General features: G+C 35.5%; 1 protein-coding gene across 1 annotated transcript in view; it reads left to right on the top strand.

The window, feature by feature from the left end:
• Positions 1-15,084, top strand: part of LOC306861342 (cadherin-like and PC-esterase domain-containing protein 1) — a 57,295-nt gene that overhangs the window by 33,664 nt on the left and 8,547 nt on the right. The window contains exons 15-16 of the mRNA XM_079403554.1: positions 10,826-10,943; positions 11,904-12,040. Coding sequence (XP_079259680.1) covers positions 10,826-10,943; positions 11,904-12,040 — 255 coding nt within the window. The remainder of the gene's footprint in view (positions 1-10,825; positions 10,944-11,903; positions 12,041-15,084) is intronic.

Below are 15,084 nucleotides of genomic sequence, written 5' to 3'. Positions count from 1 at the left end.
TACCAAGTGCTCTATCATCTGTTCTCTTTTCATGTTTTTCTCTCATCTCTTCCCCCTCCACCTCAATGGGTCAGTGAGAGTACCATGATGGTCAGAGCTGGGTGTCTGTAAACTGGGCGGGGGGTTGAGGACCACCAGCACCCCCTACCAAACACAAGCTCCATTCACCCTGCTGGGCTTTGAAGTCCTCTCGAGTGTCTCTGGCCACTGTATTGTCAGGCTAATGCAGAATGTTGCCTGATTGTTGGGGCAATTTGATTTTTAATTAGTTGAAGACGACACAGTCAGGATGGCAGGTATGCAAACGGTTATTACTCCCACCCACGAAGGGTTGTATGGATGTATTGAGTCACATACATGCATGTTCCTTCTCTGTCTTCCTATGTGAATTCCTGCTTTCATCTTGTAGTGAAAACAAACACACCAAAGACAATTATGGAGATAGCACTATTCTAATGATGCCATTGAACATGAAAATAGACAATTTTTTTTTTTCTCAGTACTTGCAGAATCCTGCAAAAACCCAAAGGAGTTGTGGAGCGGTTAGTCTGTTTATATTGTTCATGGTTTCAACTTGCTCTACATCTAAACCTTGTGTATGTGTGTGTTGTTTTGTTGATTTTTTTTTTATTTTTTTTTCTTTCAAATTCTTGCAGAATCCTGCAGTAATAAAAAAGACACACACACATATTGTATTGTATTGTTCAGATACTTACAGATTTCTGTAGTAATGCCATAGAAGCTGTGACTTAGCGGTAGTTAGTTTGTGGTGTTTTTTTTTGTTTAATTTACTTTTTTGTTAGTTCGTATAGTGTTTTTAAACTTTTTGCTTGTTTTGTTCAAATACTTTCAGAATCCTTCCGTAATGCCAAAGCAGCTGTGGCTTAGCTGTTTTGTTTCGTCTTATCTTGTTTTTTGTTTGTTTTTTTATACTGTTTATCTTGTGAATGGCTCTGCATCTGAAATTATTATTATTTATTTTTTGCGTTTTTTGTTTGTTTTTGTAATGCTTTGTTCTGTTGTTTGGTTAAAATACTTGCAGACTTCTGCAATACCGTAGAAGTTGTAGCTTAGCAGTTAGTGCTTTTTTGTTTTGTTTTGTTTTGTGTTTGCTTTTATCGACCAGGTGAAAATCAGAAGCATGCAAAATGGGGTGGGTAATATGGAAAAAAACCATATCACGATTTTTTTAGAAATATCACGATTTTCTCACGATTCTTTGTCATGTTGGTTTTGCTATTTTTTCTGAGCAGTGCAGCCAAACTAATTTCCCTATTATAAAGACAAATCCTTTCAAGGTAACAAAATATAAAAAAGAATGGCAGATATTTAGGCCAAAGTGGGCGAAGATGAAAATCTTTATTATTTTATCCTTGTTATTAAAAAATAAGAACAAAGATACGCATTAAAAATACATATAATATACAAATAAAACAAACAGTGTTTAATATTCAGGTACAATATTCATATTAAGCAGGAGCATTCAATAAATGGATATAAATATAATATAAAAATAAAACATTATATAAATTGATTCCTGATAAAGTAACTTCGCCTGCTTACGTGATGCTTCCACCTCTCTTCAAAACTCGATGCTCATTCTGCATAGCTTGCCAGTCGGTATGGTGATAGAGAGTAAAGTGCTCATTTCCTCACATTGTCAGGAACTCTTAATCCCACTTTGAAGTGCACCACCTGGAGGATCCTCCACCTTGAGCCTCAATCCTATTTTGTAGAGAAAACTACCTATGTTTGCTCATCAGAGAGCGATCAACTTGCTACCCGTAGTCTTTCGCGCACATCTGGAGCTGGCTAGCTTACCACAGAGAGCAAATGACCACAATGACAGACTTCATTGCCCTTATTAGAGCTGGGCAGAGTTATCACCCGCTAGGGGAAATGCCAATTTGACACAGCGTGCCACATTCACACAATCTTAATAAGATACAGCTGTTTTCCTGCAGATCTGATTAAGGAAAGAGGTTTTCGTTGTTATTGTCCAAGGGTCACAAACACAGCTGTTGGTCATATGTGACTAAATTCAAGAGATAACGTCTCGCATATAAAAATTTACCATGCTAGCTATGGTATCTGCCAGTTACAGTAAAATTAACCAAGATTTACATTAATTATATTGATAACAGTGGTTCTTGTATTAACAATGACCGTTTGAACAATTTTGTCTAAAACTATGGCTGCTAAAGTTTTCAAGGGCTAAAATTTGGCCAGATTTGTAAAAAAAAAATTCACATTTTATTTTAATTTGATATACTTTTGCATATTATTGAACCTTTTTTATTATTTCATATTAATTTGTTTTTGTTTTATTTATTTTACATTTATTTTGTATTTAATTTTAAGGACATTTTTTAATTAATATCCTGTTTAACAATGTAATACGTCTTTTTTTAAAATTATATTTAATTTTTTTCAAAAGCACATTTTGTTACCATTTTATATCTAATCCTTCTCAATCTCTGCTTCAGTTATAAAGGTGTATTCATATAGAAACCTTTTTATTTGGTTTCATTTCATTTTATTATCAGTTTTTTATTTTTTTCAAATACTTGAACATTAACATTTGGTATTTTATTTTTTAGATTTGTATTTGTTTATTTGTATTTTTTATTTATTTATTTCAACTGGCTTGCAAAAACTTGCTATCCTGTACTCTTAGAACAAACTTGCTGTCTTATTTTGCTAATCCTTCATTATTTAGTGTTCTTTCTGCATGATTTAACTCAAGTTTCAATCAGGTGATGACAGAAGGTTTTGATTGGGATGACTGATGGAGGTGGATATATGGAGAGAGACAGGCGAGACCTCCTGAACTCACCCACACACCTTTCATCTCTCTCTCTCCATCTCAAGCACTCACACTGGGTCTTGGGACCTTTCTTTGCTCCATCAGGATCCGGGGTGGAATCGAAGAGATTATGTAGCGGTCCATGTGTGCGCGTGATCGGGAGCTCTGCTTTTGAAGTCTGTCAGATCAGGGATTAACCTCTTGCAGCAGTGTCTGGGTCAGAGCGGGCCGCAGGACAGTGAATGCACAAGCACGCACTTCTCCAAATGTTTGTGTTAGAATATGCACTGCGTGTTGTTATTACTACTGTTTGAGGACTTTAAGGCCAGAAATAAATCGGAGAACAAGCTCTCCTCTCTGTTTGGTGATTTCACATCTGGTATCTGATCGCTGATTCAAGGAGACTCAACACTTTTTACACTTGCATTGCCAGCTTTGCCTGTTTGCTCTCTTTTTTGTTGCACTCCTGTATAACCTTGAGGGAAACTGACTTCATAAATTCACCACCAGTAAGTCAAAAGTAATTGCAAAAGTGGCTCTGAAAAGTGAAGTTAGTTTTGAGAAAAGCTATAGCATCATTTCGTTGCAGATGCCTCTTTGTTATATTATCTAAGGTTTAAGTGTTTTTCTGTTGAACCTAAAAGAAGATATTTTGAAGAATGTGGGTAACTAAACAGTAGCTGGTCCAGAAAGTGTTTGGTTACACACATTCTTCAAAATATTTTCTTTTATGTTCAGCATAGGAAAGACATTCATACAGGTCTGAAACAACTGAAGGGTGTGTATACACGATGACAGAATTTTCATTTTTGAGTGATTTCTCCCTTTAAGTATCCGAATGTGTTTTGGGGCTGCTGTTGGTTTGCAGTAGAAGTTTGGTACCAGGCAAGATGGGGAAACTGGTTTTAGGGCCTGAGACACATTCCCCACGGATCCTGTGTTAAGAAATGTGAAGCCATGTGGTAAATTTTGGACCAGATTGCTGGTTTTCATTGAACAGTTCTGCGGTCTGGCCACAGCCTACTTTTTGCTTTGTACCTAATCAGCTCACTTGTACCAGACAATTGAGTAAATGTATCCGTTCTGTTCTTAATCAGTCCCTGTTAAAGAGAAATCCAGCTAAATGCTGTTTGCCAGTCTCACTCAGAAGCTGACTGCTTCCTGCTCTGTCTTGTGCTTTTGTGGTTCAGAGGCCCAATTATTTCACAATAACAAAACCGCTGGCGGTCCCCTGTTAGCACGGTCAGTAGACTTTACTATGCTTAAGTCAGTTTGTGTGCTCTTTCATGCATAAAAATGTGTGGTAAAGTTGCTGTTTTCATATTTTATTTTATTTTTATAATTTTTATATACCTAGAAGTTTGGAGTCAGTATGATTTTTTTTTTTAATCACATCAGTAGCAGTAAAACCATTTGTAATGTTACAAAATATTTCAAATAAATGCTGTTCTTTTGAACTTTCTATTCATCTAAGGATCCTAAAAAAATGTGTCACGGTTTCCACAAAAATTTTAAGCAGCACAAATGTTTTCAAAATTAATAATAAGAAATGTTTGAGCAGCAAATCAGCATATTTGAATGATTTCTGAAGGATCTTGTGACTGGAGTAAAGATGCTGAATTTTTTTGGCATCCAGCTTTGCAGGAATAAATTACATTTTGAAATATCTTCAAATAGAAAATGGTTATTTTAAATTGTAATAATATTCCACAATTTGTACTGTATTTTTGATCAAATAAATGTAGCCTGGGCATAAGAAACTTTGAATAATCTTACTGACCCCAAACCGAAGTGTATATGTGCATATTTGTTTTTTGTTTTGTTTGTTTGTTTAAATATATATTGTGAATTTATTTAAATACATAAAAAACATGAACAGATGCATGCCTAGAAAACCTGTCATTGAGAAGAATGAGAATGTTAACAGCTCTTTCCAGGTATTACCGACTTTATTTTTTTTGCTCCAGTCAGTAAAAGAAAGATCTGCTTTGGCAGTGATTCATTCTGGCCAAAGTAAAGATGCAGCATTTTTGATCTTAGTCCAATTTGTCTTCAATTACTGGAAATTTCCCGCCGTTAAATCTCACACTTACGTTCCTGAATAACTCAGGCCTGTTTTAGTTCTTCAGCTCTCCTACCGAGAGACCGATCGGTGAAGTAAGAGCAGCTGTGCCTGTGAGTCTGTGTCCAACTGCCTCTACTCCTAACGTGACAGAGAGATCTCTTGATTAAAGCCAAGCTGTGTGCTTTTGACTTTATTTAGTTCCTGTGTGTGGAGTGGGAACGGGGGCCAGGAATATGTCGCAGGTGGTACAGGGCTGTGTCATATTACAGAGGAAGTTAGTGTGTGTTCTGAAAAGATGAGACTGACAGCTTTGACTTCTGCTCATTTCCTCACTGTAATTAGTAAATGCACCAATCTGATGCCACAGTTCGCCTGAGAAAGAGGAAAAATTAGAGAGAAACAGAATAGAGACAGCGAACATAGAAATAGGCCCGACCGGGGCAATGGAGACAATTATAACCCTCTTTTATTATTATACAGAGTGTCATGACATATTTAATTATTAAAAATTACTTAAGCAGGTGAAATTAAAGTAATTGATAAAAATAACTAACAAAATATATAAATATAATGAACAAAAATATAAATAATTAATAATTAAATATTATTATTATTACACAATAATATAACAAATATTAAATTTTTGTGAAATATAATGTTTTATAAAATGTAATTTTAATAATTAAGAAATTTAATATAATATTGCTAAATAAAAAAAATTATGTATAGCTTTTTTTTCTGCATGTTATTATTATAGTTAGATTTTTTATAAATATAATATAAATAATAATAACAGAAACATTTAAAATTGCTTTATTTTGAATGAGGTGATAAAAGTAACTAATTATATAAATAGAATTAATAAAAATATATACCTATAAATGTATAACATTACATTCTTCTTCTTCTTTTATTATTATAACATATACCACTACTACTACAAATAATAATAATAAAATACAAATATACAAAATTTTATGAAATAAAATGTTTTAAATGTTTCTTTTAATCACAAAAATGTGATTAGTTGTTTCTTATTTTATCCCAGTTGAGGTTTCATTTGTTATATTGTTATATTTTTATCATTTTAAATAGCATATAATTATTAACAAAAAAAAAAAAGAGAATTTTTTCCAATTTCATCTGTAATTCCAGCACTTGTCATGCCATCAGTTAAGACTGACACAGAAAGGAAATAAACACATACAGAATTTTATTGTTTTCTCATTGCATTCTTGTGTTGTATCTTCTGCAGATGATGGATGCACATTTTGATTGCTCAGATCCTTTAATAGAGCTTGACTTGACTCCGGGTTCCATCTGTCATCTACCATTACGACTCAAATTTGTCAGAACCACAGCTGTTGAACACCACTTCAGTAAAAATTCTGAGCCGGCGACGTCAGTGTTCAAAGACGTGAGCTTTGATCTGACCCTCGCAGAGCAGATGCTGACACTGACTGCTGATGAACCCCTGCCCTACAGTTCAGCCCGGCCTGGAAAGCATTTACAGTCCACATATCTAATAATTATTCAGAAGAGCGTTGCGAATATCAGTAATTAGATATTCTGTGTGATTGTGTGTGTACTCATGTGGTTTGTATTAGTGGAATCCACTGATCCCATATCAGATACAGACTTATATATTATTAACAGTGGCATTAGTTCACTATGAGTCTATGGGGCATGCAGGAAAAAAGATGTTTGTCAAATGGAATATAGCGTATTTTGTATTATTTATTATAAATCCAGTTTTGCTTAAAAGGTTATTATAGTTAACTAAAACTGAAATAAAATAATTATTAAAAACAAAAAAAACATTAAAACATTTAAAATAAATAAACCAAAAAACAGCAACAACATTTTGGTCTCTTGAAGTAAACATAAAATAAACACATAAACTAAAAAATACAATAAAATACATAAAAAAACAAAAACAGTATGACTAGTATGGTGTTATACAACTACCAATTCACTGTTTTTGTGAATTGAATGCAAAGTTAACAGGCTTTCTTCTGTGGATTTGAGTGAGAGCCTCCTGTCTTTTTATATTGCCTTTATTTATCTGCTCACTTCCATGAGTGTGTGCTTGTTTCATTTATAGCTGGCAGTAGCTCTGAATTCAGCTCTAATAGAGATCTACTGTATGAAAACAGAGTCCAGATGTGGAGTAAAGCTCCTCTTCAGATAACCTGACCTTATAAGAGCATGTCTATACTGTTTTCCAAAAGCTATATGAGCTGTTTGGCTTGGATCTGCTACCTATGATTGCATCCATCTGTGTGTGTTCGTGTATGTTTATGTGTAATTATGTTTGGAGACATAGAGCTTCAGAGCAGAGCTCGAGACAGTTTGACAAGCAGTCATATACTGTGAATATGAAGGTATATCAAATTGCTTCTTGCTTCCTCTTCCTAGTGAATGATTCAGTCATTTGGTCCATGGTACTTCTAAGAGACACATGAAAATAATTGTTACACTGTAAACACTGGAAATGTGTTAAATTAAGGAACTTTTTTTTCACTTAATCCATAAAAATGGCTAAACTGACGTGAGGACCCTCTTGGAAATGCTCTTTTTATTTTATTTTTATTATTTTATTCCTTCATTCAGAATATTCTCCCTCGTGGTCTGTGATCTTTCATTTGCTAAATGTGAATGCTAGGTTTCCACTTTTGAAGTTACACTAAATAAAACCTCTTTCTGTTCTCTTAGCCGATTAAAGGATCCAGTCAGAACACCTCCTTTATATTCTTTCATACAAAGCTTTTTGATGCCTTCAGCATATGCTGCTTCCGTTTCTCTCCATCCTAATTGAAATGAAAACCAATAGCTTGTCTTATAGCGTGAGGGATTGGCTGACAGCATGACAGTTCTATAGGATTACAATCCACAATCCACAGGATTACATTAAACACTCTGGGTAAAGCCACTTCGGTCTTTCATAACAAAGGCTTTATTTCAATGACCAGATGGGACATCTGTACAGCACTTCTCACAGTGCACCTGATTTAATTACATATAAAGGTTATAAACTTGCAATTGTGATAAAGTCAGTTGTGAGATATAAACTCAATTCTGACTTTTTTTATATAAACTCAATTCTGAATTTTATCTTGCAATTTAGACTTTTTTCTTGAAATTTTTTTTCTCTGACTTTGTTCTCTCAGAATTTCTTAAGTGCCCATTTATATTTTAAGTGCCCATTTATAAAAAAATAAAAATATCACCAATTCTGAAGGAGAAAGTCAGAATAGTGAGAGGTAAGCTCGCAGTTGCAAAAAAAAAAAAAAACTGTTGTGAGATAAGTTGCAAAATTGTTAAATTTGTTAAAAATGGGAAAAAAGAAGAAATAAATAAAAAATATCTAAAGTAAGCATGATAAGAATGTTCCCTTTATCTCAACTTTTGTCATTTTTTACGTCAAAGTTTCCTTTCAACTAACATTTGCTTTACTTTCATCCCATATAGAGGACTACTTGATCCTGCTGGAATGGTTTTACATGTTTGATCCCGACAGAAAGCTGCTAATCTCCTGCTTGTAAATTTTTATGTCTTTCTTTGCATTACAGCTGAGGGCTTTGTCGTCAATGGCGGCTTATTAAAACAGCCCTCTTAACTATGTGTCCTTACTCTCAGAAGGCTTAAGACTCTCTCTCTCGAAACAAACTTTTAAAGATAAAAGCTAAGCAGAGGGTTCTCGTGGTTTGTGAGAGCTGGTTCTAAGGCAGAGACTTGACCGTGGTGGCCGCTGAGAGCACGGTCTGATGTACGGCAGTAATCCTGGCTTTTCTAGCAGCGCGGGTTATTCACTTTGATCAGTGGAGATTACACTGCCGTTGCTGTTGGTCTCTGATCCCTGTAACCAACACGAGTGGCTCGGCAAGCTTTCAGAGCTTAAATGTTCACACACACTCTAAAAAATGCACACATGCATTCAATGCATGAAAAACTTGTTTTAAAAAATGTTTTTAAGCTGTCTCACTGTATTTCGGCATTTATTTGATCACAAATACAGTAAAAACACGTGAAATATTACTACGATCTAAAATAACTGTTTTATGTATGTTTATATTTAATTCATTTCTGTGATGGCAGAGCTGAATTTCAGCAGCCATTACTCCAGTCTTCAGTGTCACATTATTAAAGAAATTAACACTTTTATTCAGCAAGGATATATGAAATTCATCAAAAGTGCCAATAAAGACGTTTATAGTGTTTCAGAATATTTCTTTTTACTTTTTTAATTTTTGTATCATTAAAGAATCAAGAAATAAAAAGCTGTTTACAACATTAACAATGACAAAAGCATTATTAATTATTGAGTACCAATAATAATTGAAAAATATTAGAATGATTTCTGAATGATCATGTGACACTGAAGACTGGAATAATGGCTGCTAAAAGTACTTTTGTCACCACAGGAATAAATTACAATTTTGGAATACATTAAAATAGAAACAGTTATAATATATCATAATATTACTGGTTTTATTGTCATTTTAATAAATTTAAAACATGGAAAAAAAATCCAAACTTTTGACTGGTAGAGTATGTATAATGTGAATGTATGTCAATACTGGATATTTAATTGTGCGTCTTTAAAAATCACTATGCTGCATTTATAGTTTAATAATATTTAATAATATATTTAATAATAAAATAAATGTAATCTCAGTCATACATCAATTTCTCATGCATTAGAATTTTGTGAGGTTTAAATTCACTTTTAGCTTTTCAAATAAATTTTAGTCTTTCATTTTTTACTTTTGTATCTAAATAATATAGCGTATAAATATCCTTAACATCCCTAAATTTCATGTCAGTAAAATATATGGCAGTGTTAATCTTTTCTGTCTGTAAAGCAAATAGTAAATGAATTGCACACAAAAGGTTTCACAGAACCTGTTAAATGAGTAACGTAAATTAATAAATGCTGTCACATTTCATTTCAGCAACTGTTTTGTTTTTGTCATCTGTTCTGTCTCTCATGTCCTCTCATTCATACTGGTTTTGTGAAACCCTCATTAACCAGATGCAGCTGATTCATTATTCTCTGGTGATATAGAGGCAGAAGTATGCATCATCTGTATCATCTGAAAGCCAAGTTAATTCGCTGGATCCCCTGCTAAACCAGCAGTACCTGGCCTTGGATTAAACTGTTGATTCCATACTTTCTTTTCTGGGGAATGGAAAAATGACAGATGAGAGAGATAAAATGAAGGGGTTTTGTTCTTTCATGTTTCTTTGCCCTCCTTGTGAATTAATTATACCCGTTTTCTTTTCCGGAGGGATGCTAACTTTTCACCGGCTCTGATGCTGAAAATGCTAGGCGGTTTCCGCCGGGCTCGGACTAACCTACTGATTTATGCTGGCCTGCTCAGAATCAAAAGGCCGCTCGTGTTTGCACGCACACACTGTGTGCAGGTACGAACAAGAAAATCCCTGTTAAGTTGTCTTGTGGCACTTTGTCGAGAACAGCGGCGGGAACTTGGGGAATGTCACGTGGCTTTGAGAAGCCCCTGTGCAAAGTGCTAAGGAAGGGGGCAAATGAAAGAGCGAATGAAGAGCCGGTCTTCTGAAGTGGAGCCAGACCCGATGGCTCCCGTGAGAGACCTCGGGGGTCGGCGGAGCAGGCTCGATGTTGTCATTTAGCCTGTTGGGTTTGTTTGACCCTTGACCCCTAACAAGGGGCAAGGCCGCAGGGCAGGCATCGGGCGGTGCGCCTGCTTTAATTTGTCTGTGAGGAACTCCGCGTATGCAGCTACATGAAAGCAAAAGGGGTGAAAAAAGCTACGGAAACTTTGAAACGACTCCATCTTTACTTGTCAAAAAGCTATTTTATTGTCTTTAGTGGTAAAATTTTATCACAAGAGTGCGACTGTTGTCTTAGAATGTCGTTCCAGACTCAAAGCTAACCTGTTTCTCTTTCTTTTCTCACTTTATCTGAGCAGGACTGTGGCCTGGTGGTCAGACCAGATCAGCCCTGTGGTTTGGAGCCCGTTCCAGGGACGAGATCTTCAGAAGAGGCCCAGGCCTCACCTCGGCCTTGTCTCTCAGGAGATGAACCTGGTAGGTTTATTCCAGGTTTTGATCATGGGCTTGTAGTAAAGTATCTGAAATTTGAATCCAAAACTTGCTGTAAGATTTACAATTCTGTTCTTTATATGCAAGATCCTAAATCAAACTGGTCCTTGTCTGTTTTGTGGACAGATTATACATTTTCCGCATATTTTCTCCTCCTGTATAAAAGACGATGTTGGCCCTTAAACCATATATTTCAGTTGCAAAGTAGTTTGTCATGTGTTTGGCTATATTAGCATGAGATTCACGGTTTATTAGCCGCTCCACTAGAGGATGGGAAAGGTTTGCAAGCGAACTCAAGAGTTCGGTAATTTATGTATTAATTTTACAATGTGATAATGCACTGATTCATTGCCTGAGTTGAATCATTGCTCAATTATAAGGTTAGGACCTCCATGCTGACTTTATGACAGAATATAATCACTTCATACAGGTTTTCTGAGAGAGTTGTTCCTCTGCAGGTTTCAATTCTGTGAGTGTGTTCAGCTGCTGCTAGGCCTTTTAGATTTAAAACCACTAGGTTAGGGTTCAGAGGACGGTTCAGTCAGTGCTATAAAAGTAAAAAGGTCATTCTCAGCAGGGTAGTACATCAAAGTCAGTGAGGACCTTCTTTAACTGTTTAAGATAGAGTTACTCACTTTGTGTGTGTGTGTCAGAGTGTGTATGAGAGAAAAGATGCATAATTGCCACAAATAGTGTACTGTGCCATGTAGGGGACTGTTTGAAATTGACATAATGAGGTAATCATGTCTAGCTAGAGTTTCCCACCTTATTCATCATTTTATGCTGAACTTTTGACATACAGCTGTATAAGACTTTAAAACTTCACAGAGATTCACTCTACTATGAATCACCTGTGAATGCTGTAATTTGAGTAGGTGCTGTCATGGAAATTTAGTATAATGCACTATATAGACAGTATAACAGAATATTTTCCATCTCTTCCAGGTCGCTGGGTTGTCCCATGCCTGAGCTGTTCAGACAACAGGACTTGTGATTGGAGAGAGGTCGCCTGGCAACCCAACAGCTGTTATCACCCCATACTGGACCAACCTCAGTTGCAAACCTGCATGATGCACCGGAAGGTAAGGAACCAGGAATCGAAAGCATTTTAAAAATGAAATCAGTACCAGAGCTGCTTGGTTACCCTATATTGTTAGAAAAAAGGTGCAAAAGCTGTCACTGGGATGGTACCCTTTCAAAAGAAAAAAATGTTTGTACCATATTTATCCCTAAAGGGTGCATAATAGTACTTCAAAGGTACATATTTGTACCTAAATGGTACATATTAGTGCCTTTTGAAAAGGTACTGCCCCAGAGAGAGCTTTTGTACCTATATTTGTGAGTGTGTGCATCATCACCTTATGATTTAAATGGCATAATACACATTTTACCATAACCTTAACAAAAAATTCTATGTAATCCTTAACAAATCATAGCTATTTAACAAAAATGGCTGCATTTATGTAATCAAATATACAGTAAAATTGTGAAATATTATTACAATCTTTTATCTATTTTAATATATTTTAAAAAGTAACTTATTTCTGTGATTACTTCAGACGATCCTCCAGAAATCATTCTAATAAGCTGATTTGGTGTGTAAAGCCCGGCTCACACTGTGCGATTTTGGCCACGATTTGTTCGTCTGAGACAAATTTTGAAAATCCTAAAAGATTCCTATAATCCTAGGCTAAAATCGGTTGTCTAGATCGCTGGTTTGACATGTTCACCGACAGCCGATTAATGGCCGTTGCGATCATTTTTTTCCTCCGATTAAATTCTGGCAGTGTCAGAAGATTTCAGACACTTTCCTCAAGTTTCCTGCAGTGTGACATCTCCTACGACGACCGTCAAACCAAGAACCAATAGGAGCACTGAACTTGATGACGCAATTAGCGCGACAACTTCAAACCATTCATTATTTGTAAAAACAATACATGTACAAGGTAAAGTTTACTTAAAGTTTATTTATTAAGGGGCAGGATGTTTAAACTCGAATAACAAAATTACCTCAAGTTCGCTCTGTAGAACTGGAAGTCCATAAAGTCCTCTTTTGCCCAGCCATGACTTGCTCCACACACGTCGTCTTTTTCGTTTTTTTTTTTTTAACATCAAGGCATGTAATTAATAAAACTAACACTACACGTTGCTGTTGTTTGCTAGCTACCAATATAGCGAGAGAACGCGGGTCACGTATTGATGACGTAAAACTCCGGACAAGTCTTCTTGAGTACGTCCGTTTTTATCGCGTCTTGACTGTCGTACAGTCTGACATTAAGACAACTGAGATCCTACAGTCTGACATGGGGATCATGTTCGTACAGTGTGACAAGCAACAATCGCAAAAGACTATTAAAAATCGCACAGTGTGAGCCCGGCTTAAGAAACATGTCAGGATTTTTTGATGAGTAGAGAGTTTTTAAATTAAGTTTTTTAAAAGCATTTTTTTATAAACATTTTTAATCAATTATATGCATCCTTGCTGAATAAAATTTTTAATAATATTCATACTGACCCCAAACCTTTGAACCGTAGTTCAAATACTCTTTGAGGCTACAATATATTTGTGTTTAAATGTACAATATTATAATTAATCATTAATTGAAGATACTACAAGTGTGACCATTACTCAGTTTGAATCAACTGTTTAAACTAGCTTTTTTTTTTTTTTTTTACTGGATGTAAATATACATGTTGTCCGTTCCTCTGTATGCAGCTAACAGCTGTGCCATCTGTGTGGTCAGAATTATTGGCACCCTTGGTAAATATGATTAAAGAAGGCTGTGAAAATTAATCTGCTTTGTTAATCCTTTTGATCTATTATTTAAAAAATCGCAAAAATCATAATTTCATTGGAGAATAAGAATTTAAAATGGGAGGAAATATCATTATGAAATAAATGTTTCTCAAATACACATTGGCCACAGTTAATGGCACCCTTTTATTCAATACGTTTTGAAACCTCCATTTGCCAGTTTAACAGCTCTACATTTTCCCCTATAAAGCCTGATGAGGTTAGAGAACACCTGACAAGAGATCAGAGACCATTCCTTCATCCAGAATCACTCCAGACCCTTCAGATTCAAAGCTCCATGACGGCGCTTCTTCTCTTCAGTTCACCTCACTCATTTTCTACAGGGTTCAGGTCAGAGGACTGGAATGGCCATAGCAGAAGCTTGGTTTTGTGCTCAGTGACCCATTTTTGTGTTGTTTTTGAGGTTTGTGTTTGGATTATTGTCCAGTTGGAAGATCCAAACATGGCCCATTATAAGATTTCTAACAGAGTCAGTCACTTGTAGATTTTTTTTATCTGTTGGTATTTGTATATTGTACAGTATATTTCATTGTACACATGGGGTACTTTTTTTTTTATCCCTGTGTGCACCAAACCCATCTTGAGTGTTTGCTGCTAAAAAGGTAATTTTTTTTTTTTGTTTCATCTGACCATAGAAGCCAGTCCCATTTGAAGTTCCAGTCGTGTCTGACAACTGAATATGCTGGAGATTGTTTTTGGATGAGTGAGGAGAGTTTTTCTTGAAACCCTCCCGAACAACATGTGGTTATGTAGGGGCTGTTTGACATTTTTTTTTTTAAGGTTTTCTGACCCTGAAACTCAACCACACTCTACAATTTTCCAGCTGTGGTCCTTGAAGAGTCTTTGGCCACTCAAGCTCTCCTCCTTACCGTGCATTAGGACGATATAGACAGATGTTCTCTTCCGGGCAGATTCATAACATTTTCTGTTGATTGGAAATTCTTAATTATTGCCCTGATGGTGCAAATGGGAATTTTCAATGCTCTAGCTCTTTTCTTAAAGCCACTTCACTAATTTGTGAAGCTCAATTATCTTTTGTTGCACATCAGAAATATATTCTTTGGTTTTTCTCATCGTGATGGATGATTAAGGGAATTTGGGCTTTGTTATCCCTCCTATATATATTTCTGTGAAACAGGAAGCCATGGCTGGATAATTTCATGTTCATAATCACCCTGCAGTGCTCAGAATTGTGAATATGAATGGGAATATACTTCAGAGATATTTTACTCATAAGAATTTCTAGGGGTGCCAATAATTGTGTCCAACATGTATTTGAGAAAAACATTTATTTCATAATGAGATTTTCCC

This window comes from Barbus barbus, assembly GCF_936440315.1.
Source record: "Barbus barbus genome assembly, chromosome: 42".
NCBI lineage: Eukaryota > Metazoa > Chordata > Actinopteri > Cypriniformes > Cyprinidae > Barbus > Barbus barbus.
The sequence above is the reverse complement of the archived record's forward strand: the minus strand, read 5'-3'. Positions and strand labels throughout refer to the sequence as shown.